Source organism: Cannabis sativa, chromosome 5 (genome assembly GCF_029168945.1).
Source record: "Cannabis sativa cultivar Pink pepper isolate KNU-18-1 chromosome 5, ASM2916894v1, whole genome shotgun sequence".
NCBI lineage: Eukaryota > Viridiplantae > Streptophyta > Magnoliopsida > Rosales > Cannabaceae > Cannabis > Cannabis sativa.
This window is the reverse complement of record NC_083605.1, coordinates 50740027-50766429: the sequence shown is the minus strand read 5'-3', so window position 1 is coordinate 50766429 and position 26403 is coordinate 50740027. Positions and strand designations below refer to the sequence as shown.

Genomic DNA, 26403 nt, shown 5'->3' with positions numbered 1-26403 from the left:
CATTATCGACAAGGATCTACTTTAACTTCTATACGATGATCATCCTCGTCTCTGTGCTAGTCCATATTTGTCTTGTGACAATATTTCTAACTTTAGCTTTGAAGACTGGGAAATAAGTAGTGGACACACACCTTCCCTAGAACCCGAGGTAGAACATCATTTCTATCTTGACCAGATCCAAGGTGAGGGATACGACTATTTTGTCTGGGAACATAGGGAGGGGTAAAGACGCTATCTTTCGTCCAACTCGACGTACATAGTCCGTCAAGACGTAGTCGACACTCTGCTTGAGGGCTACCCGAATCCTGCTGTGGCGGGCAAACCTCTTGCCACATTTGCTATGACTATTGCTAGGCACACAAATAAAACTCCGTCCAAATGTAGAATGATGGCACGTACCAAGCAGACAGTGTAGAAATCTTCATTGTCCGACCCATACATTACCCACCTCGCCACCTTGCCTAGGGCAGAACAGGCCGAACCCGCTACTGAAGAGAGGGATATTGTTGGGGACATTTAAGTCAAAGGGGTAGAGGACCACGACGAGGTCCGTCCTGCTACTCCTCCTGATGCTAAAGGAGATGAAGAAGAGGGAGTAGCTCGGGTGTTGCCATTTAGAGGCTACAATGAAGAAAAAAAGCCTGTATCTAAGGATGTGGTGTTCTAGAGGCTGGCGAAGACTATGCTGTTGAGGAATACACCGAGGCTATCCCTCTGAGGAGGCAAGGTGCCCTAGGAGATCAATGGATTTCTCCACCATCCGTGGTGACCATGACGAAGATGAAAGATTTTCTAGAGCGTGGTTACCCTGAGAATGTCGAATGCTTCCTTCCCTTCCTTAACCAGAGAAAGGTTACTGCGCTTAGTCAGGAGTTTATACCAGGAAGGGTGCGATGTTACCCTTGCTCCCATAATTAAAAAAAGATTACGGACTACTATCACATAAGTCCGACCTAATTCACCCCCAAGGGCCTCAAGTACTTGTCCGCCTTGTTCATCCTCTACGCCTCACAAGGATGGGGTGAGTCGTCCCCTCATGATAATAATTGGCTTTTTGATATGAAGTCAAGTCCCAAGTAGAACAGGTTGAGGTACTTCTATTTTTCTTAAATCAAGAAGAAATGGTTAACAGACACCATGGCCACTGAGGTGACCAAAATAGGGGGTTTTGTGGATGAGTACTATTTTGTCAAGGGAGTGGACACCGCCCATAGCAGTTTTCAATAGGTGTCGTCCTACTACCGCCCTCCGTTCACACTTGAGCTTAGGAAAAGGGTGTAGAAGATTCTTCAACTTCCTCCTACTGCACGGAATATCTCTATCTTGGCCACCGAGACTAATTTTGTTGACTACCAACTCTATTCGGCCGATTTTGTACCAAAGGCTGTGAAGACAGCAAAGGAGACGGTGCCCAGACAAGAGACTCCGAGCATGAAGAGGAAAAGCATGCTCCTCCAATCAGCCAAATACCTGTTGAGAAATCTATCAAGATTAGGGAAGAACATAAAAGAGTTGCTCGGCCACCTACCCCAGTGGCAGGAAAGAGAAAAGCCGTCTTGGTGGAGTAGGAATAGGAGGATTCCTCAGATGGTGAGCCTCCTTCTCCGCTTGTTCGAGAGAACGCTCCTACCTACGTGAAAGGTATTTTCACTCACATTTAAATTTTATGTGTATGAGCTTATATCGTACTTGTCTTTAACCCCCTTATTTTGTTCGCATGCTGCTATGTCTCAGAAGGTGTTCCAAGCTTTGAAGAAGAGGTCGTGTGACAGCTCTGGCCAGATACCTCCAGCTAAACAGTCGAAGGTGGATGAGATATTGCCCAAGGAGAAGAGCTTGATTGAGTCACCCATTCATGTCTCTAAGGAGGTGGCATCGGAGTTGGAGCCATTAACATAGAAGACCTCCAAGTTGAAAGGTGCCAAGGGAGGAAGCACGGATGGGTCTGGTCTGCCCAAGCCTTTAAATACTTCTATCATTCTGAACCCTGAGACCAAGAAGGGCAAGGAGATGCTTCAACATTACTAGGACAAGTTACTCCCTGAGGTAAATGATTAGTTAGTCGGATGAGATGAGATATCCGTGGAACTACTAATGGACAGACTCCTAAAGGAGGCAACTTGAGTAAGTATTTTTCCCTTGGTTTTTATCTTATCCTTTTATCTGTGCAGGTTTTAACCTTTTCTTGTGCAGCTCAATTTGAAGATGGCCTACACATACTCCAGAGCCAAGTCCAGTGCCTTGAAAACAATAACCACCACCAACAATCTACAGAATGAGGTGGATACAGCCAAAAAGAAGGTTGAAGTCACGAGGGCGGAGCTGGGCGAGGTGAACAAGAAACTTTTGGCCGCCAACAAGACAGTTGAGGACGTCAAACTTGGAAGACAAACTTGGTGGACCAGGTTTTGGACACTTCTTGGCACGTTAACCTAAGAGAAGAGAAACATGGAAGAGGACGTCAAATCCAGGCAAAACAAGGAGGAAGTTCTTCTGAATGAGGTCGAAATTTTGGAGACAACCACCCTGGAGGTTTTCCATGACTTTTGGAAGGCAAACCTAGAGGGGAACTTTGATTACCTTGGTTCAACCAAGGAGGCATATCTTAGTTATTGTGTGGCCCAATAAGGAAAATCTTGAGGTAGCCAACCCCACAGCTCCAACTGACCAAAACACTGAGCCCCTAACCACCAATGACCAAGTTAATCTGTATAAACAACCAGGGACTTCGACCGTGTGAAACCTTCTTTTATTTTTTTAATCGGCCCATGGGCCTTTTTTTAATACAATATGGTCCACCAAACAGCCTTTAAACGTGGTAATAATTCATTTTATTTTAAAACAACTTGCTGACCGGGCAGCCTTTAATCTCAAGTTTATGTCGTGCTTTTGTCATCTTTTCAAAATGAATATTTTCCATTGTTTAAGTAATTACACATACAAACTGCTATGTTTTTTCTTGAGCTTGTTATTTACCTATGCTTTGTACGAGTATAGTTGCCCCTAAATGACCGAGCAGACTTATGACTCTTGGTCACTTGCATTTCACAAGTTCAGTTTTCGTTTGTTCGACTTCTGGGTTTGAGAAAACCCTTTGTACACATTTGAATGGTAAATTCATAACTTGCTATAAAAAATGATTGACACAATTAGAATGATAGTTAAGATCTTTGTTCATTTATTGGTCAGAATAATTTTGTTACCGCAATAACTTACATATATTGAATTATGAAAGATATTACATGATCTAACAAATCTTTAGCTAATTAAAACATAAAAAAATTGCATTTTTCAAGCTGTACTTTAAAGATGGTCATCCGACTGAGTGCTAGTTATTTTATCCAAACCATTGAGCGGGATCTGCCTAGTAGGCCATCTACTTAAGCGTAAATGTTCTTGAATTGTGTACTTAAAGGGTGTCATCAAACCTTGTACACTTACTGGTCATATTTCCTAAAATGTTCCCCGCTCCAATATATTGGTACTAGAACGAGCTCCATGTTTTTGACATACCATCCCAGCTTGTATGATCCAGAGTTTGTGAATTCAAACACTTGGTATGGTCCTTCCCCATTAGGCCAAGCACGCCAGTCGTGCTGACTTTTGTGTTCATAAATACTCTTGTAAGGACCATATCTCCCACAAAGAATTTTCTTACCACCACTTGCTTGTTGAAGTACTAAGCCATGTTTTGTTGATGAGCCACTAACTTTAGGTTTGCTGAGGATCTTTTTTCTTCAATCTTGTCAAGTGATTCTACCAGGAGGGCATGATTAGTTTCTTAATCGTAGGTTAATCTCCTTTGGGACAGAGCTTCTAACTGCATGGGCAGCATGGCTTCATAACCAAAGGCCATAGCAAATGGTGTTTGCTCGGTTGCTATTTTCTCAGTTGTTCGGTATGACCACAATTCTTCCGATAGTTCCTCCAACCACTTCCTTTTAGCCTCTTCAAGCCATTTCTTCATGGTGTCCTTGAGAGTCTTGTTGACTGCCTCAACCTGACCATTTGTTTTAGGGTGTGCCACTGCGGAGAAACTTTTTATGATTTCATGTGTCACACAGAAATCTATAAACATCTGGCTATCAAACTGTTTGCCATTTTCTGAAACAATCTTGTACAGAAGTTCGAACCGACATATTATATTTTTCAACACAAAGTCCAACAATTTTTTAGATGTGATTATTGCTTAAGGCTCGCCATCTGTCCACTTTGTAAAATAATCCAAATGAGACCACTGCATATTGTAATCCGCCCTTGCCCTTGGGCAATTGTCTAATCGGATCTATTCCCCATATGGCAAAAGGCTAAGGACATTACATTTGTATTAGCTCATTATGCAGTGCATGGGGGATCTTTAAAAATCTCTGGCATTTGTCACATTTCTTCACATAGGCCTTTGAATCTTCTATCTTTGTCGGCTAGAAATATCCTTGCCTTTGTATTTTCTTTGATAGACTTTTTTCCGCTACGTGGTTACCACAAAATCCATCATATACCTTGGATAGGAGTCGTGCAGCCTCTTTTTTTGTTACACATCTAAGTAATGGCATGGAGAAACCTCTTCTATACATCACACCTTGAACTATGATATACCGTGCAGCTTTTTTCATCATCTTCTGAGCTTTGTTCCTATCATTTGGAAGTTCTCCAATGTTGAGGTATAAGCTTCTATGGGTGTCAGCCAGTTTGGTGTTATGTCTATCATTTTGACTTAATCTGCACAATTGATGCTGGGTTCTTCTAAGAATTAGACGAGACTAAGTTGGCCTTATCCGTTACAGTGCTGCACGCGAGCCGTACTAGGGCATCAGTAGTTGCATTTTCTTCTCTTAGAATCTGCCTGAGGGTGTAACCCTTAAATTGTGTGAGAAAGTCTTGTATATTGCTTAGATAGGTCATCATTTTCTCTCCCCTGGCCGCGTACTCTCCCGAAATATGATTCACCACCAACTCCAAATCACTACAGACCTCAATGTACTTAACATGTACTGCTCGAGAAATTTTTAGTCCAGATATGAGTATTTCATACTTTACTTTGTTGTTGGGGGCCTTGAACCTAAATTTGATTCCTCTGTGTAGGCGATGCATTCAAGTGTAACAAGGGAAATTCCTGCACCATAGAGTTGGTATGTAGCTGATCTGTTTACATGCAATCTCTAGGTAGGTTTGTCTTCATTCTTTTCTAGTAGGGACTCTTGTACTAGCTCTGGATTGTCCCTTATGTTGTTTTCTTCTTTGCCTGTGCACTCAACTTCAAAGTCTACCAAGGCCTATCCTTTAACTATTGTACGCGGTTGACAGATTATTTTTAACTGACCCAACTCTATTCCCCATTTACGTAATCGCCCAGTGGAATCAGGCCTTTATAATACTTGGCGCTATAGTTGGTCGATGTATACCCAAACAACGTGAGCTTGGAAATAGGGCCTTGACTTCCTTGTTTCTAAGATTAGGCAGTAAGTGAGTTTTTCTATTAAAGGATATCGACCTCCTGCTTCAACGAGTCTTTTGCTAATATAGTAGACTGGATGTTGGACATTATTTTCTTTTCTTATCAGGACGTTGCTTACATCATATTCGGTGACAACTAGGTCTATTGTTAATTCTTTTCTGTTTAGGTTTTTGAGAGTACGGAAGGTTTTGCAAGTTGTCTTTTTAATTCTTGTAAAGTGTTCTCGCATTCCTCCGTCCATTCAAACTTTTTATTATCACAGAGGATGTTGATGAAGGGAACACACTTGTCTATCGATTTTGAAATAAATCTGCTGAGTGTGGCTACCCAACCAATCAAGCTTTGGACTTCCTTTGTCTTTGTTGGAGATTTAATATCCAAGAGGGCTTGTATTTTCTCTAGATTAGCCTCTATTCCCCGAGGATTGACAATGAAACCAAGAAACTTACCCGACTTGACCCCGAAGGAACACTTTAAGGGATTGAGTTTCGTTGTATTTTTTGAGGATTTTGAAGCATTCCTCCAGATCCTCTATGTGCCCCCAGCCTTTCTTGATGTGACGAGCATATCATCCACATATACCTCCATATTTTGTTTGATCTGGTCTTTAAACATTTTGCTTACTAGTCTCTAGTAAGTAGCTCCAGCATTCTTCACACCAAATGACACTACTTTGTAATAGCACAAACCCATATTTGTTCAAAAACTTGTATGTTCTTGGTTTGGTGGATGCATCCTGATTTGATTATACCCCAAATAGGCGTCTATAATGCCCAGGATTTCATGCCTAGTTGTTGCATCCACGAGCTGTTCAATTCTTGGAAGTGGAAAATAGTCTTTGGGACACAGCTTTTTGAGGTTGGTGAAATCAATACATACTCGTCATTTTTTGTTTGGCTTGGGCGCTAGTACAGGGTTAGCCACCCAAGCCGGGTAGAAAGCTTCAATGATGAACTTATTTGCGTGTAGTCTTTCTACCTCTTCTTTGAGTGCTTGCACCCATTCTTTGTCAAGTAGTCTTTACTTTTGTTGGACAGAATGAAAGTTTAGGTCAATGTTTAGGGCATGAGACATCACATTGGGGTCAATACCGACCATATCCTCATGTGACCAGGCAAAAATGTTGAAGTTTGCTCTCAGAAATTTTGTTAAAGCTAATTTTATTTCGAGCAACAAACCCTTACCAATTTTGAGTTTCCTGGCTGGGATATTTAGGTCAATTTCAACTTCTTCTAGTTCTTCCACTACCCCTACATTTATGTTTGTTTCCACAAGTCGAGGATCCATGTCTTCATCTCTACCTTGGGCGACTTCCTATTGGACAATGCTCTTTTCCTTGCCTGAACTCTGGCCGGAGGTATTTTCCTTCTTGACCTTCTTTAGAGCAAGGTTGTAGCATTCCCGTGCAATTTTTTGATTTCCTTTGAGACATCCCACCCCATTCTTTGTTGGGAACTTGATGCACAAAAGGATAACTGATGTAACATCTTTTAACTCATATAGGGTCAGTCGGCCTAACATGACATTAAAAGCTAAAGGGACATCAATTATCAGGAATTGTGCCATCATAGTTATGCTTCTCAGAGCTTGTCCAACAGTGAGGGGCAGGCAGATCTTTCCTAGAGGTGCAACGCTTTGGCCAGAAAAACCGTATACGAGCTAGGTGCAGGGGATCAAATCTTTAAGTTGGAGTCCCATCTTCTCATAAGTTGTTTTAAATAGAATGTTTGAGGAAGCTCCATCGTCTATTATAGTCTATGCCACTATCTTATTTGCAATTTTCACTTCCACAACCACGAGGTCATTGTGCGGGAAATGGAAATGGCTGGCATCTGCTTCAGTGAATGTTATTATTGGTTCCCCTACCCATGTTATTTTTGGTTTTCTCTCTTCTACGGCCAATACTGCTTCAATTTGTCCATACTGTAGGGTTGAGGCATACTTTTCTTGAGCTTTGCCCAAGTCTCCAACAAGGTGTGGACCCCCATTAATGACCTGTAAGTGCCCGTCCATCGGTGGAGGCATCAATTAATCTTGATTATTGTCTGCTTGGGCGACCCTTTGCTTTTGGTCGACCTTGATATACTTCTGTAAATGTGGGTTATTTTTTCTGATTAAAAACTCAATTTCCCGCTTCAAATTATTACATTCGTTTGTGTCATGGTCATAGTCCGCATGAAAATAGCAAAACTTGGATGTATCCTTCTTACTTACATCATTTTTCATGGGGGATGGTTTTTTGTACAGTACCATAGATAGAGTTGTCGCATAGATTGTCTCTAGGTCGTTTGTAGGGACTAAGAAGGCAGTAAATTTTGAGGAATTTTCCCTGGGGTGCATCTCAGCATTGCAAGCGAATTTGCCTCTCTTTCCATTACCCTACTTGTTATCGTTATTAGACCTCTTCCCATTTCAATTTGAGCTATTGGGGTACTGTGGATTCTGGGTGGAAGTTCCTACCGAAGTGGCATGTTGCTAGTTTTTCTTTTTTCTGACAGTATTCACACATCGAATAGCCTCTTTGAGCTTAATGAACCTATCTGCTCAATCTAGAAATTTAGCCATTGACCCCATAGTCAGCCTTTTAATGTCCTTCAACAACTCTCTGAGTGGTTCAATGTCCCTAGTATTGCGGCCAGCCTTTTTTATTTAGTCAACTCCTTACATTTTTGTAGCTTCAGTCATAAACCTGCTAACATAAGCTCTAAGATTTTCTCTTGGCATTTTCTTTACTTCGACCAGGTCTTCAAGATGCAAGGGAAGTTGACGAGAGGAAGAAAATTGTGCATGGAACTCTGATAAGAAAGCATTCCATTAATTAACCTTCATGGAGGTAATTTCAAGTACCATTATTCGGCGGCCTCTACGAGTGTGGCTGGAATGATTCTGCACCGTACAACACCCCTTACCCCGTGCAAGTCCATCTGCATCTCAAAATACTTCAGATTTGATAAAGGATCTTCTTTTCTTGTATACATTTTCCAGATTGGCATTTTGAACATTAGGGGTAATTCAAGGACTTCAATTTCATGGGAGAAGGGTGATCCTCTTGCCCGGTGAAGTTCGAATCAGTGAGTTTCGGGCCAACCAGGACTTGTACCATCTTTTTAAGTTGATCTAGTTGTGCTTGCACAGATGGATAAACTTTTTCATCTTGTTGATCGACCTGTGTCACATTGGGATCTCTTTGAAATGGATCTAGGATACGGATACATAGTTGGACAGTTGGTGGGATGTGTAGTTCTTCTATGCACCTTCTTTGATTTTGGTCAATCTTGAGGTCATGTGCAGCACCCAACCTATCAAGCACCGAGGTACCAGGTGGCCTTGGTGTATGACTTGTTTGGTCGATAGGTTGGCCTAAAATTTTCGCAAGGGTGAATTTGGTGTTTATAACTCCTCCCAAACGACGGTCTGGCAGGATTTGGCCATCTACCGTTTGGCCCACAGGTTGGACCTGTGGCCGTGGATTGGACCCACTGTGAGTTTGAGAAGTATGTCATGCTGCAAACCCTTTTGATTTGCCCAGGGGGATACTGGACGTAGTAGCCGGCTGTTGATTGACGACTTGGTAGGCCCTTCTTATTAGTACGGTGGTCTGCCTAGTGCGATCATCAATGGCTGCCTACTGAGTCCTTAGAGTTTCCATCTCCTTGTCCCTCCATTCTATAATTGACATCTTTGTTCGTCGAATGCAAGGTTTATGGCTGCACGGAGATCCTCCTGATCATAGTACAAAGCGTTATTACGACCTTGTGTTGGATTTATTTTACCAGGATCTAGATTTACTAACAAGTATATTTGATTAACATCCTAATATGAATTCTAAAATAATGAAAATAAACACATATAAAGTTTAGAAAACCTTACAGTGGGTGCAGCGGAATATTATGACTCCTTCCATTCAAATCTCTAGCCCTTGATTCTTTTCTGTAGCAAAGCATAATCAATATCTGAATCTGGATCTTCGTTTCTCCTTCTTTGATGCAGATTTTTCATAGTCTTACATACGATGATTGAGATACAACTTGATGTGTGTGGGCACTACTCATTCACTCAAAGGAATTCGAAATTTAGAGAGAAGAAAAGAGGGAGAGGGGCGTGTGGCATTTTCTGAAAGAAACTAAATGATCAATGTTGTGTGTAAGTTCTATGTTTCCTGATGCGAACACTTTCTATTTATAGAATACCCTCTAGGTTTAGGTTAGAATTGTATGGCATTAAAATAATGGAAACTACAAATGGTATTTCTTGTGCATAGTGGTCGGCCATACAAAGGGAATTGGGCCTCACTTTTCAACTTTCCCATTTTGTTATTTTCCATTCCCATTTTCTCAAAAATACGAATTTTCTAATTTAACCTTTTAAATGCCAATTCTAATTAGTTAATAACTTGAAAATAATTATTAAATAATATTTCCATTTAATATATTTATTAATTTAGACATGTAAAGTCTCTTAATCAATAAATAAACCTAGAATCTCTTTTCTTTACAATTTCGCTCTAGCTTAGTGAAAATTCATAAAGTAGACATAGTCTAACTTTTAGAATTATAATTGATTAATTAAAATCAATTAACTGAGTCTTACAAGCAATATGGTCTCAACTAGTATGGGGACCATGGGTCTATAAAACCGAGCTTCCAATAAGTCGAACTGAATTTACCAAGTAAATTCCCGAACTTATCAATTCCTTATTGAATCCACACTTAGAACTTGGAATTGCACTCTCAGTCATATAGAACGCTCTATATGTTCCATGATATAGACACGTCATTAGTTATCCATTGTTATAACCCTAATGTGATCAATGACCCTCTAATAGATGATCTACATTAAAAAGGCACTACTGTTACCGCTACACCTTCAATGTATTTTATCCTTAAAAGACTTAGCTCCGTATAAATGATATTTCAGCAAAGTGAAATGAGATCTCCACCATTTATTTCTGTTTAGTAAAGCTCGAAGGATATCATCGTTTCACTTCTAAGTTCCTATAGAAGTTATAGATTCCATATTTATGTTAGCGCTCCCACTCAATTATAATATCATGTTCCCAAAATGTACGTATCACCCTGACCCAAAAGTAGGCTTAACTAACAAATCAAAGAACATGTATAGTACTCTTAAGATCAAACCTAACCATATCAGGATTAAGGTCATTTGATCTAGGATCAACAGGTGATATTGAATTGAATAGATATTACGGTAAGTTTTAATATATCTAATCAAAGTTCAACATCGGTCCCTTCCGATGTATACTCCATACATCCGATACTGGTAGACTTTGCCAATGTCCTGGAAAGGACATAACACTTTTCCAAGGTGTAAGAATACCTATCGCTGATTATACCATGTCAGTCTAAATCCAGTGTTCTGACAAATCAGGGAATAAACTTTTGAACATATAATTAAGATTATATTCCACTGTGCTGACAACAATATAATCTTTAACAAACTCATATGTTCTGGACTTAAAAAGAATTCATACATTATATACATATAATCATGAAATAAATCATGTGAACCATGCAACATAAAATGTTCTTTCTGATCTTTATTAATAAGTAAATCTGATTATATTGAAATGAGTTTGATTTAGGGCACAAAACCCAACAAACTCCCACTAGCACTAATATAAAACAAAATGTGCATTTCAAATAATCATTAACACTTTGATATACAAATCAAGTGTAGTAGTAGTAAACTCCTCTGACAGGTTGAATTAACAATAACCTTTTCTCCACCATTACTTTCCCTTAATCACAAAATCCTTGATATTGTGAAATTCCTCTCATATGTCTACTCTTTTGGGATACTGGATTCTATACCTTTGGCAACTACTTTTGGTTATTCGGGAAATAACACTAGTAGCTAAGACAGGTTGGAACGGTGCCACAATTTTATAGAACTTTCCTTAGACTGAATAAGTATCTTTCCTGCAACTTTAACATTCAGTCTCACTCTGGTAGACTAAGAGATTTCAGATAGGTTTTTACACTTCTCCAAAATCACTACTCCACCCCCAAAGTAATCACCAACTCATCAGCAGACTTTCTAGCACACAAGCAAGTCTCAATATCTGATGTGGTGTAGTCTAAGAGTTTTAAAACCACCCTTATTGACTAACATATAGTTCCTCTTCTTAATCTTAAGACTTACTTGAGTGTCTTCCAACGTTCCTCTCCTGGATTAATCTGATACCTACTCATTACTCCCACTCAACAGCAAGTGTTTGGTCTAAGGCATACTAAAGAATATCTGAGACCTTTCACTGTTGATTTAAGAATTCTTTCATGGCTTTATCTTTTCTGGAATAGTTGAGAATTTTCCTTAGATAGATAAAATCTATATCTAAGAAGTTGTGAAGCTTCTATAGATTGCCATTAGAAAGAAAATGCTTCAGCATCTCATGTTTGCATTAGAGTAAGTAATTACCAGGTATACCACAAGCCATAGGTTTAGATAAACTCAAACCTATAATACTAGGAACAGAAAGTTTTGTTAAGTCCATTGAATAGACTTATTAACGATAATTTCCTTTTATGTCCTTGTAATAGAAAACTTTAGGTTACTCCATGTGAATGGATCAAACCATAGTTCTTATGGCTTTCTTCTTATCTTGACAATCCATTACTTGTTTTAAACTCACAATGGATTTTAATCACTAGTGTCTTCCAAGTCATAAGAAGGTAAAGTTCCTTGAAACTCTCCCACTACAACAAGGTACCGTGAATTATGTCTAAGAAAACTAAATGGTATTGACCTCTTCGGTTGTGTTAAGACAACAGAGGCAGTGGGATCATCTTGTAACGAATAAGATGATAGAACACTTATGGAATCAAAAAATATCTCCTTTATTTGCTACTTTATTTTCAGACTTAGTCATTCTCTTAGAAAAGTAGTATTTGTTTAAACAAACACTTTCTTATCTATTGACTATGGGATGTTCCACTCCTAATCACTTAGAATAGCTAACAAACATGCAAACCAAGGTTAGCAGTTCTAGCTTTTCTTAAAATTTTGATTAGGTCATCCATGAATCTAGTAATGATTTACATTAAGTATACAACCATTGCATCATTCTGAAATTATATTACCATAGAAAGATTTAGGCAATGACTAGTAACTAATTATCAATATGCAAATTGAATTTTTGGGGAGGTAAGTTTGGATATAATTCAAAAATCAAATTAATGATCTTTGAACTGCATATCTACTAACTTTTTCTCCACCCCTATCAGCTCCCAAGATCTTTAACCACTTACCATTGCTAGAAATTCATGAAATTTTTCAAACATTTCAAATTTGTTTTGCATAAGGTAAAATCTAGAGTGATCGTTTTAAGAATACAACGAAAACTCATATCCACCCCTAAATGTACATCCATCTGCGAATGAGATGAACTTGATTTCAGTGGATATAGGCATATTAACTCTTTGCAGAGAATGATCTTGTCAAAACTACTATGAATAAGATACAAATGCCATAGATTTATAAAATATGTGGTTGTATCTTTTGATGACTTCAGTTTAGTTACATCAAAGAGTTCTTAGAATAGTGCAAGTGGATTCTGGTCACAGAATGCTAAACTCATACAGTTTGAATCCATTGATAGAAAATGGTTATGAAACACTTGTGAAAGTGTAACTGTATAATGAGTAATTCTTTCTTGGAGCACCACTACTAATCTAACTCTATGATTTGCCTATACAAGTAGGAGATTTCTAAGATTGAGGATTTATATCATTTTGGGATAGAATTCCGGGAATATAATCATATGCGTCATTTAATATCTTAAGAGAAAATATGGAATGACTTTATATGATTTATAGACCATTCATCCAATGATATGTCATTGAGCTAATTCGAAATGAATAAGCTATGAGGAATTAGGATAATTTCGTTTTTAAATAAGAATCCAATGATGCTCCGATTAGCGAGAGTCAAAGTAATCTTATTTATACAATCTTCTTGTTTCACATTGTAAAATACTAGTCTAAGGTGTCATCAATTGATGAACAGCTAGATGTTGCATATACAATATTTATCTTTCGAGATCTAACACTATTATGTTTGTCTAATGGTGAAAATCCATTAGGGATTTATCGCATTAGAAAAACAAACCAAGTTAGACCAATAATAAAGATTCGAAATTAAACTACAATTTAATAATAGAAAATAACATGGTTCAATATAAATTCATACACAATTCAGAAATTATTAATCACATAGCAAGTAGGAATGACAAGTGAAAATACTAAAACATACAATCCTAAATAATTTCCAAGGTCTTCAACAAACTGATACCAGTGTCTCGTTTAGGCGAGAGTCAAAGCTACCATTCATTGAATAGAGTTGTCAGCTAACTAAAATGATCAACATTCTAGCAACCTTTTATTCGATCAAGATTGGAATCCGCGTTGTCCTGTTTAGGCGAGAGTCAAGGCTATTCTATTAATAAGTAAATCCATGCAACATAAAATGTTATTTCTCATCTTTATTAATAAGTAAATCTGATTATATTGAAATGAGTTGTATTTAGGGCACAAAACCCAACACCTTGCATGAGCCCAAGGGCTGCTCGGAGGTTTTAGATTTTAGTGTCGTCTCTTACTGGCCTTTGAGTATTAGTGGTAGATGGGACCTCTATGTTGGGAGTGGATTGATCGGCTCTCAAACTGGTGTTTCCAGTATCTTTTACACTTGTTGTGATCCCAGCATGAGGGGAAGTCACTCCATGGCCTACAGTAAGAGGTTGTGTATTAGCCTGCTTGGGGTTTGTCCCTGGTGGTCTTCTCGTGTTTCCAAGAATTTGAACGTTAGGATCTGTCACCATTGGGTCGCACTGATTATTAAGGCCTCTAGGGTTTGTACAACCATCGTGATTTCCTGTCAAAATATAAGACAAAGAACTTGTGTTTTTGCTCTCAATAAAAGCACCAAAATGTTGACCTCGCTTCTAGCCAACGACAGTGAGTCAAATAATAAGCAATTAAATGATATAATTAAAAGAGAACAAAACCAAAAGGTAAAGTGAATACAAGATTTCAAAAAGGTTCGACCCCGTGAGTGTTGTAATAGCCTACTCCCCTTGTATTGAATTGACTTAAGAGAAGGAACAAACTATTCTTCCCCTTGAAAGCTCTTACAACTAATCTCTGAGTAACTCTCTTAGATCACTATTTTCTCTTTAGAGTATATTTCTGCAACAATTCTTTCGATCCCTTTCATAGTGAGGCTAGGTCATTATTTATAGGGGCTTAATGCTTGAGGAATTGTTTCCCTTTTGCTTACAATGCATAAAATAGGAAATTACAATGATTACATAATTACAATGTATAAAATAGGAAACTAGGACAAGTTGCCATTTTCCTCTGACTCAATCCAACGATCATTGGGATTGTTTTCGTGTCTGGACATAACAAGATTAATCTGAAGTTGTTATCTCTTGTAAGTCGCTCGGCACAATAGGCTTCTACCTTGTTGGACGTCTTCTCTACAGCCCTACTCAGATATTCGATTAATATAGACATTGACTAGTTAGGTGCGTGCTGCAAGGGAAATTTCCCTCTGTCCAGGTATCCGAAATATAGGACACGGGTCGCAAGATCCTATCGCCACATTAATGTGCAAAAAACTAGATAACAATATCGTTTCTAATGTATTCAACATCATCTTCCTCAAGGTTACAATCAATTTTCACAACTTTTTCATGAATTGGTTTCCCAACAATGAAGTCATCATAACATAAATCAGCATTCTCCTCATCCTTTTCATTCTCTAAGAACTTCTTCTCTAATGTCGATAAATCAACAGTCCATTTATCATTAGCCGGATCAAAAATTTAAAAATTTTGTACTGTTTGGCTAGCCATGATGAATGGGTCATTCTTGCTTCCTCTCTTACTTAAATCAACCAATGTAAAACCAAGCTCATCAGTTTTTACTCCAACATTGGTGTCAACCCAAGAACATTTAAAAAGTGGAATTCATAATGCAAAATAATTGAGCTCCCATATTTCTTCAATAGCCCCATAATATGTCATGGTACCTAAAATAGGGTTTCTATCTATTGCACTTGCAAAATGCATGGTTTCTGCGACGATACGTATGCCACTATTTTGAACCTACCGAGCATCATCTCTTGACTTTGTATGAAAACGTTTACCCCTTAGAATGTATGCTTCATGCTTTGCTACTCCAAAATTTTGTCCAAGGGCAATATGGCTCAACACATGGAATACTCCATGATTCGGTTCATTCAACTTTGCTAGAATGGTATTCCTTGAACACCCAATGAAAGTTTGGCGATGCTAGTCTACAACCCATTTTTGTTATTGTTCATCGTGACTAATCAAATGTTAATTAAAGGAAAAACTACCTATAACTTATGTCATATATGGCTGAACCTCTGCATTATTGTTCATCACGACTAATTGAGCTTCATCTAGTTTAAACTTGGACACTGTCACCATTGTTCCTTTCCCCCTTAATCCTCTATCAACCTTATCTTGGTCAATTCTTGGTTTGCTAATTCCAATAGCCTCAACTACAGCCATGTACTCTGAATAAAATTCCATAGCCTCTTCAAATATGTAGCACTCAACCATAAATGCTTCTGGTCGATAGTGGTTACACACATAACTTTTAAGTACCTTCATATTTCTTTGAAATGGATACATCCATCTCGCCCAAACCAGCCCACACAACCTTGCTTCTCTCACTAATGAACCATTAAATGTATCCTGATGTCGAAAAAAGATGGCCGAAAAAGCTTTTTGAGGTTGCACAATATTTTGACTACATGCTTGTTCATGTAATGCATCTAATTTATCCATTTCTAACTTATTCCTACATAACTTAGTAAAGAAAATGCAAACATGTATAAAAAACTCTCAAATATTTTTCAGCAAGACTGATCTAATGGCGATTGGAACCAGATAATGCATTAACGCATGACAATCATGTGATTTCATACCCGTTAGTTTCAAGTTAGCCTCATTTACCAAGTTTTTGATATTATACGAGTAACCATCAGGTACTTTCATTTTTGAAAATTATTTGCAAACTATTTGTTTTTCCTTTTTGGACAAAGTGAAACAAGCAGGAGGAAAATATAATCGTTAACGTTTCTTTTCAGGTGCCAGAAATTGTCGTATATCCATTTTAACAAGATCTAAACGACTACTTAAACCATCCTTAGTTTTGTCGGGAATATCAAGTAAGGTACCGATAATACTGTCACACACATGTTTTTCAATATGCATGAGATCCTAACAATGTCGAACCAGTAAACTTTTCCAATATGGAAGACGAAAAAAGATTGACTTTCTTTGAAAATAACCATTTGTTTTCTTATTTTTCTTTTGCGTCTTTCCATACTTAAAATCTACTAGTTCTACTTCTTGGCGAATTTGTTCCCCTGACAGTGGCAAATGAGCCATATCTCCCTCTTCAGTACCATCGAATGCTTTCTTCTTCCGTCTATCAGGATGATTTGTAGGCAAGTACCATCTTGTGTCCATTTCCCAAGAAACGAGCCCATGTGTTAGTGCAACAAACTGAACAACCTTCGTAACCTTTTGTGCTAAGGCCTGATAAATTACCTGTAAGCTAAAAAATTACTAACTGTCCACAATAACAATGCTTTCAAATTAAAGAATTCTTCTCTAAAACCATCATAGGGTTGAACACAATTCTCATACAATTTCTATTAAATCGTCTATCAATGGTTCCAAATATACATCGATATTATACGTTCAAGTTGTTGTGGGTCTGATATCATTATCATAAGCATATTAAATTTCCTTTTCATCACTAACCAAGGAAGACGATTATACATAATAAGGAAGATAGGCCATGACCTATGACGACTACTTAGAGATCTATGTGGATTTACTCCATTCGTAGACAAACCAAGATAGATATGTCTTGGTTCAGATTTGAATTAAGGATTTATGTAGTTTACTTTTTTTCCAAGCTTGGCAATCTACAGGATTTTTGAGTTTTCTATCTTTTAGTCTCTTGGTCTCATGCGAAATCAATTTTTCAAAATGTTCTACACTACGATAAAATCGTTTATGTCGCGGAATCAAAATAATGTACCACATCACTTTTTGGGGGATAAGTTTCCTATTCTCCTTACTCTTGTTTACTTTATGGCGAGATAAACCACAATTCAGGCAATAATCCATGTCTGCATATTCCTGATGATATAAAATGCAATCGTTTGGATATGCACAAATTTTTTCATACTTCTATCCTATGGAATTTAAAGTCTTCTTCACTTCATATGTAGATTTCGGGAAGCAGTTGTCAAATGGAAAGATATCTTTAGAAGAAGCAAAAAAATTGAATAAGACATTTATCGCTCACTCTATTTTTTTGCTTTGTTGTTGTAAAATTTACCATTGATGGTAATCTTAGTTTTTTACAATCATCAAACTGGGGTTTATCGGCATCACTTAGAAAATTATCGAATTTTTTAGGATCATTAAGAAATTCCTCCTGTGCTTCGTCAAGCAAGTTCAATGGATGATCATCTAAGTCATTATCCTTAATATCATCTACCCCCCTCTTCCCAAATGGATATGGATCATCAGCTAAATATTCGTCATGCCAATACCAAGTAGTATAACTTCTATTGAAACCTTGTAAATACACATGGTCCTTAATCATGGTAATATTTCCTTAAGATCTATTACAACAATCTACACACAAACAATGAATACGTTCAAGAGTTTTAGAATTCTTTAAGGCAAACTCTAATAAAGTATCGAACTCTAATTGAAATCGCATTGTGTCTCTCTCCTCACGCATCCATGGTTTATCCATAACAAAAATCCTAACAAAAAAATTAAGTATTTAGTAATTAATTATAACAAGTTACTACTTAAATAATGTAACTAACTAGGTCTCTCACACCTAATTCATATTAATTTTTATATTACTATAATTCATGTTTTAGTTTAGTTCATGTTATTAAGTTGTATAAGTTGTAATTAACTAACTAGAGTAGTTTTTAGTTGATTGGAATAGATCCAGGAATGGAATGACTTTTCTTAAAGTGAATCTATTCATTTATTTAGTTTGTCATTTATAATAACAATGTTTATATATATATATGTATATAATTATTTGTGTTATATCACCTAATTTCTTACCACTAGCTAGTAAATAACTAGTTATTTGTATTATGTACTTTTCCTTCAATATTTATATATTTTTAGTAAAATTTATCCTAATTCTACCAAAATTTCGGCAGCATAACGACAATTATTGGACATTCCCAAAAATTTTAAAAATACCTAAAATAACAAAGAAAACAAAGAAAATAATACAAAATAATACAAAATTTATCCACCCATCCAACCGCAGTACATGTATTCGCAGAAGATATTCAAACTCAACTAACATGCATATTATTACACCCATCCGACCGCAGTACAATATATCACAGAACCTACTTCACTACGGATGAATATTTAAGATATTCAAATTCCACTAAGCATGCATTGATAATTAATTATAATAACAAAAAGTTAGTGAATCTATATACCTATAGCAACTTAAATCTAATTAACACCAGATTATTCTAGGCATAAAAAATTAGCTCACCACTTACAATATAATAAAAGACAAAGAAATTATAATTTTAATTATTTAATTACTTACTAGTTATAAAAAAAATAACAAGTTAATAGTTACTAAATTATACAGATTGATTTTTAGAAAAATCACATATATATACATCTATAATAAATTATGTCTCACACTAACACAATTTTCAAAACTTTATTTCATAACTAATTAAATCTCTCCTATTTCAATCTAGATATATATACATATATATATATATATATTACTTAGAATATATACAATATAATTACAAAATTTACATAAATAATATACACAATACAATAATACATATTCAATAAAATACAAAATATATACATATATATTATATATCAAGTTAATAAATAATACCTTATAAGCACAATCTTGCGACCAATTGCGACAAAAATCTGGCAACCATACACACACAACTACATAATGTTAATAAAACGAAAAAATCCAAAAAAAGATACAAAAATAAAAATAAAGCAATGTACATTATTAAAATGAATAGAAATCACATATATACCTTAATGGACGTTAGGATTCAACATTTTCTCCACCAAAATCGGTGGTTGGACTTATAACACAACCTTTTTTTTAATGGGTTCAGTTACAGTGATAGAAGAGAAAAAACCCAAACTTTTTTAGTGTACAGTTTTAGGTATTGAAAATAGAATATTTTAAGAGAAAATAGGGTAGAAATGAGGGAGATATAGGATTTTTTTAGTGGTAGGTGGCAAGGGTTTCATGGGTTTCTTGGTTCTGCTTTGGGAGGTGGTTGCTTATCGTGCTGAAGGAGGAAGACGAAGTGGGGAAGATGAAGTCGGAGGGTTGTATATATATCCTATGGCGTCGGTTATTTCTTAATAACCAACGACATAGAGTTAATCAATAATCTTGAAAATTTTCCAACCCCTAAACGACTCTAAAGGGTATAGTTAATTTTTATAGCTACGGTTTTTACCAAAAACAAATGCCTCTAAATATCAATTTTGAATTAGGCTGATATTGTCACACTCTTTAGCTTCTCTTTTTATGAAATGGGTTGAAAAACAGCCTCTAAAAGCCCATATTGTAGTAGTGTAGAGTAATTTTTTATTGCTTCAAACTTCTTTACTTACTATTAGCACTAAAACTTTTGGCTTGCTCATTAACTATAGAAAGACAAAGTAGAAGGCATCAAACCATGCTTCCTTTTTCTGTGTAAATTTGTTGTTCTAATAATATTAGATACCCTATACTTATTAACACTATTTTTAATAGTCTGTATGCAGCCTGAAACTGTTTGTATTTTTTGATTCCAATAATAACAATTATTTTTGTTCACCCATATTTGGTAAACAAAACTCACGGGAGCTGCTATTAGAGCCTTCTTCCTGAATTGTGAAGATTTTTCCCTTGAAATGCACCGAAATAATTCAGGTAGAGGTCTAACATTCAGTATGTACACTATGTTACCTTTTTTTTTTATTATTAATTAATATATATTATATATAGTAGTTACTCATATATGTTATCCTAAAGTAAAAAAAAAAAAAAGATTTAAAAACTCATGATTTAAATAAAATATATAATATATCGATGGAAAGATGAGGGGCCATGGCCCCTGTGAAGCTTAACCTACCTCCGCCCCTGCACCAATGTGGCAGAAAATTCGTGCCACACTATAGAGCTCTCTTATATATATGTTATAGAAAATGTGGCCATATATAATTAAAAGTAGTGTTCATTTTTTTCAAAATATTATGATTCAAATTTAAATTTACACATATCTCTCTCTCATCTTTTATTTTATATTAAATATGATTATATAATATGAAAGATTGTTTTTAACATTGCAATTTAAATTTAAATTTATTGTAATTATCTAGAAAAAATATATTTCTATTATTTTCTTTTTACCCAATTCACTATTTTTTTTAAGAAAATATTTTTATTATTGTTCTTTTAATTAAAAAATAAAACAAAAAAAAGTATTTATATTTTTTAAAGAATCATTATTGTAACATCATTAAGTGTATTGCAGTTATAAAAATAATATCTTTTTATTATTATTGAATTTGTATAATATTTATAAAAAATGTAAAACTAATAATATAAAATTTAAAATATTACGATGAAATTAAAATTATAATTAATAACAAATTTAAAATATTAGTGTATTTTTTATTTATAAACATCGCTTAAATGAAATAATTTTTTAATTAAAAGATTAATTATACAAGCATATGTAATCAAAATAAAAATTAAAAATATAACAAACTAATATATATAAAATAATTTATTACTATTACTATTTTTGTGCATGCCAATGTTAGGGTGGGGTGTGTGGTGTCCACGTGTATTGAGGACGTGTCATAGTGTCAGTAATAGGGGAGGAAATACATGGTGTGGGAAACCCACCGGCAATGTTATAAGAAGTGGTAGGACGTGGAGAGATGAGTTTGGTAAAATTACGTAATACTACAAACAAATATATAGATAGATGTACGTAGAAAATAGTATCTATAGTAAGAAAGAAAAGAAAAGAAAAGAAAAGAAAAGTTGATAGAGCGTCGTTTTTGGGTTAGATGGAGATCTGGGTCCCGTCGTTTTGCGGACCCACCAATTAGGGCTCCCTATACAATAGCAAACCCCGGTTGTAAATGTCGGCTCACATTCTACTTTTGTTTTTGTGATTACTTTTAAAGGATGCTTTAGGAGATCATCATACTTTGAGTTTATTATTATTATTATGCCCCAACCCCATATAATTTATCACCTCTTCCTATTTAAATTCTCTCTTCACTTTCTCCATCTCATAATAATTATTTCTCTGTAATATCTCTACAAACTTAATTAACATATTACATATATATATATATTACACAAAGAGACATTAATTGAAGCTTATATATAGTATTAATTACTGATCAAGAATATAATTGAGGTATTATTACATGGGTCACCACTCTTGCTGCAACCAACAAAAGGTTAAGAGAGGTCTTTGGTCACCTGAAGAAGACGAAAAACTCATTAGATACATCACTACCCATGGTTATGGCTGCTGGAGTGAAGTTCCTGAGAAAGCAGGTGATTATTGATTAATTAATGTTAATATATGTTTTATATTGATTCTATTCTTCTCTAATATTTCTTTTGAATCGTTATTATAATTGTAATTATTGATTTTTTTATCGTTTATATTAATGTTAATTTTAATTAATTAGGGCTTCAAAGGTGTGGTAAGAGTTGCCGTTTGAGATGGATTAATTATTTGAGGCCTGATATTAGAAGAGGCAGATTCACTCCCGAGGAGGAAAAGTTGATAATAAGTCTTCATGGCGTTGTTGGCAACAGGTTAATTAATTCATTCATTAATTAAACACAACATTAAGATTATATATATATATATATATAATCTGATCAACTTATCCATGTCATCTCTATAAATTAATGTATAATTTGGAACAAGTTCTCTTAATTATAATTTCCCTGCATAATAAAAAACACACTTGCTAGCTACCTAGCTATGGAATTATTTTATTACCGAATTAAATCACGTGCAGTATTATTTGGGGCTTTATTTATTTTTAATTAAATTAATATATAAATCTCCATGAATCAATATGAAGATGTATTTTGAAAGCAACTAAAATGAAAATGGACCTCTAGCTAACTACTAGACTAATATAATTAATACTTCAATGTTAAGCTAATTTGTAGAATAATAATAATAATAATAATAATAATAATAATAATAATAATAATAATAATAATAATAATAATAATAATAATAATAATAATAATAATAATAATGATTGTATCCACTATATATATGTACATCGACTTAGTTTATACGTACATACACACTCAAGGAATTATACAGTCTATACATTTTCTTGTTCTAATCCCTTTTGGACAATTTTTTTTATTGCATGCATTCATGTAATGTTGCACTAATAATGTATTGATCAATCTGTATATATGTACGTATTTATATAGATGGGCTCACATAGCAAGTCACCTACCGGGAAGAACAGACAATGAGATAAAGAATTACTGGAATTCATGGATCAAAAAGAAGATCAGAAAGTCATCATCTACTAATTCTATTAATTCAAACACCACAAATTATATCACTTCTACTACTCAACAATCCAACATCACTGATCATCATCATCACTATCCTCAAATGTGTTTCAACTCATCAAATCAAGTACTCCTAGACAATTTCCTAACTCAAACAACAGAATTGACGAGTAGTACAACAAAGCCCAATACAGCGGCCCAAGACCAGGCCCAAATCTTCTCCACCTCCTCATGCGGCCCACTCTTCATGTTTGACACCACGTCATCAGGAATGGAAGACACTACCACTACCACTACTGCTACTACCACACGGCCAGAGTTGATCTTTCAAGACATTAATCTAACGGTGGGAAACAATTTAAACTCATCATCATCATCAACCGAAACGACGTCGTGGAACTTGAACCAGCACCAAGTCCAAGCTCTTCCTCCTTATAATAATATTAATAACAATGCTAATAATTTACTACTGCCCACGTCATTTTCTAGTGCCATGAACGTAAGTTGCTACTTGCCACCATTGATTGAGAATATGGAAAACATGGTTGATGAAGAAGGAGAAATGGCTTTGAATGAATGGGTTGAGTCTCAACAAGTACAATGTCCCAATTTTCTATTTTGGGAAAACGTCGTCGTTGAAGGATCGCTTAATAATAACGGGGCTCATGATATTAACAATAATACTAATGGTTTGAACTTGGGAGCTACTCATACGAATACGATGTCTTCTTTCCCTTCATCTTTATAAGTTATATAAATATATATATATCTATATTATATTTTCTTTCTAGGAATAGCTTTCCCGATCCAAGTTTTTTGAAAAAGAATAAAAAGAAAAGGTTTGTTATAACTTTTATTTTTTTGGGGGGTAATGAGTGTATGTATTTTTAATATATGAGGGAAACTACTAAAGCGCAGGTGCATATGAAATATATGCGCATTGCTATATGTATTAATGTTTATTGTTGTTATTTTTTTATTGGGTGGTGATGTTAATTTTGGAGAGAACAGCTGAAGAGGGAATATATATATATTTTAATAAAAGGGTCAAAGCGGCAAGCTGCAGCAAGTTTGATGAAGTACTACCCTCTTCTAGTGATCGTGATCACTATTATACATTTATTCATTCATTAATTTGTTTGGCTTAATAATATATATCGTGTGAATTTAGGCCTGTGTGTGTTTTTAAATCAAATACAAAGACTTAATGTAAAAGAATTAGCCTGGATTGGCTGATCTTGGCTGACTGCATATACTTTTTGTGCCCTTTCTTCTCTCTTCATGTCTATTATTTTTCTTTAATTCATAAAATAAAATTACGTCTTGATTTAATTATAAATTTACTGAAATTCAGGCTCGATTTATTAGGAAAGAATGAATTGAATTGTATTGATTGACCCAAAACAGGATATTTATACATGAAGATTATCCAGAAAACAAGAAAAGGAAAACAGAAATAACAGAACCTAAACAAACTTCCTAATGCCGTTAGTAACAGAACTTACGGTAAGTTAATTAAGCCTCTAATACTTCCCCACAAGGTGCAGTGTACAGATTAATGACACTCAGCTTGGACAACAGAAAATTAAATTGAGCTGGAAAAAGTGTTTTTGTCATGATGTCTGTCGTATTGTGCTTTGAAGGTACATGAACTAAGTTGATGCGTTTTTGGTTGACTTGATCACGAACAATGTGGCATTCAATGTCGATATGTTTAGTACGTTCGTGAAACACAGCATTTTGAGAAATGTGCAGTGCAGCCTGGTTGTCACAATAGAGTGTAGCAGGAGTGGAGTGTGTTATGCCAAAATCTTTGAGGATGCTAAACAACCAAAGGAGTTCACATGTGGTGCTGGCCATGGACCTGTATTCGGCTTCTGCAGACGATTTGGACACTGTAGTTTGCTTTTTGGATTTCCAAGAAATCAAGGAAGGACCAAGAAATATGCAGAAACCGGTTATAGATCTTCTTTTGTCTGGACAGGTGCCCCAGTCGGCATCAGAGAATGCATGAAGTTGAAATGGATTTGTTGTTGATGCAGAGGAGCTAAAGAAGAGACCTTGGCCAGGTGCAGCTTTCAAATATTGTAATATTCGTGTAGCAGCTTTCATGTGGGGTTGTCAAGGGTCACTGAGAAATTGGTTGAGGCGGTTGACAGCGTAAGTGATGTGAGGTCGAGTTAAGGTTAAGTATAGTAGTTTTCCAATGAGACTCCTGTATGAAGTAGGGTCAGAAACAGGGGCCAACGTCTTTGCTGAGTGATAGATTAGCCTCCATGGGTGTGGAGACTGTTTTGACTCCAAGGGATCCAGTTTCTGTGAGTATTTGCAGGATATAGGTCTTTGGGAGACAGCAATACCTGCTTTGGATCGAGCTATTTCTAGTCCAAGGAAGAAACGAAGTGGACTGAGATCCTTGAGTTGGAATTTGGATTTTAGAAAGGTTTTAAAAGCAGATGCATCTGAATCATTGTTACTTGCAATGACTATGTCATCGACATAGACAATAAATGCAAGAAAGGAATTATGGGAAGATCTGATGAATAGGGAATGGTCATTTGGTGATTGAGTGAAACCATTGCTAAGTAGTGTAGAACTTAACTTAGCAAACCATTGCCTAGAAGATTGTTTTAAACCGTATAAACTCTTATTTAGTTTGCAGACAGCATTGGGAGGTAGCTCCCCCTCATGTATATAACCTTTAGGTATTGTCATGTAGACTTCTTTTTCAAGATCACCATGTAAGAAAGCGTTGTTATTGTCCATTTGATGAAGGGACCAATTGTTGAGGGTAGCAAGAGCAAGAAAAAGTTTGAGTGTATTGAATTTGGCAACCGGTGCAAAAGTTTCAACATAGTCAATACCATGTTGTTGATTGTATCCTTTTGCAACGAGGCGTGCTTTATATCGTACAACTTCACCTTTGGAATTATATTTGATCTTGTATACCCATTTGTTTCCAATAACATAGCAGCCAGGTGGAAGAGAGATAATAGTCCATGTATTCTTTTGTTTGAGAGCAATAAATTCATGATCCATGGCTTTGAGCCAATGAGCAAATTTTGAAGCTTGACTGTATAAAGTTGGCTCAAGTTCGAGGTATGCTTGGAGTATAGAATTTCGAAAGGATTGGTGAAGCCTGTCATACTTGAGATATTTGTCAAGTGGATATGCAGTAGAAGATGTGCATATGAAATCTTTTAAATGGGCAGGTTTGGAGGTAATTCTGCCAGATTTTGTTATTTTGGTTGTGTCATT

General features: G+C 35.7%; 1 protein-coding gene across 1 annotated transcript; it reads left to right on the top strand.

The window, feature by feature from the left end:
• Positions 1-21604: 21604 nt before the first annotated feature.
• Positions 21605-24224, top strand: LOC115715642 (transcription factor MYB86). Its single transcript, XM_030644302.2, has 3 exons — positions 21605-22146; positions 22284-22413; positions 23059-24224. The coding sequence occupies exons 1-3, from the start codon at positions 22014-22016 to the stop codon at positions 23891-23893; spliced, it is 1098 nt and encodes a 365-aa protein (XP_030500162.2). The 5' UTR covers positions 21605-22013; the 3' UTR covers positions 23894-24224.
• The last annotated feature ends 2179 nt before the right edge of the window (positions 24225-26403 follow it).

What these genes read in the sequence shown, in the direction of transcription:
- LOC115715642 (XM_030644302.2), top strand. Translation starts at nt 22,014, where the DNA reads ATGGGTCACCACTCTTGCTGCAACCAACAAAAGGTTAAGAGAGGTCTT. An exon ending in TGAAGTTCCTGAGAAAGCAG is followed by an intron (nt 22,147 to 22,283) that starts GTGATTATTGAT and finishes TTAATTAATTAG; the next exon opens with GGCTTCAAAGGTGTGGTAAG. An exon ending in CATGGCGTTGTTGGCAACAG is followed by an intron (nt 22,414 to 23,058) that starts GTTAATTAATTC and finishes GTATTTATATAG; the next exon opens with ATGGGCTCACATAGCAAGTC.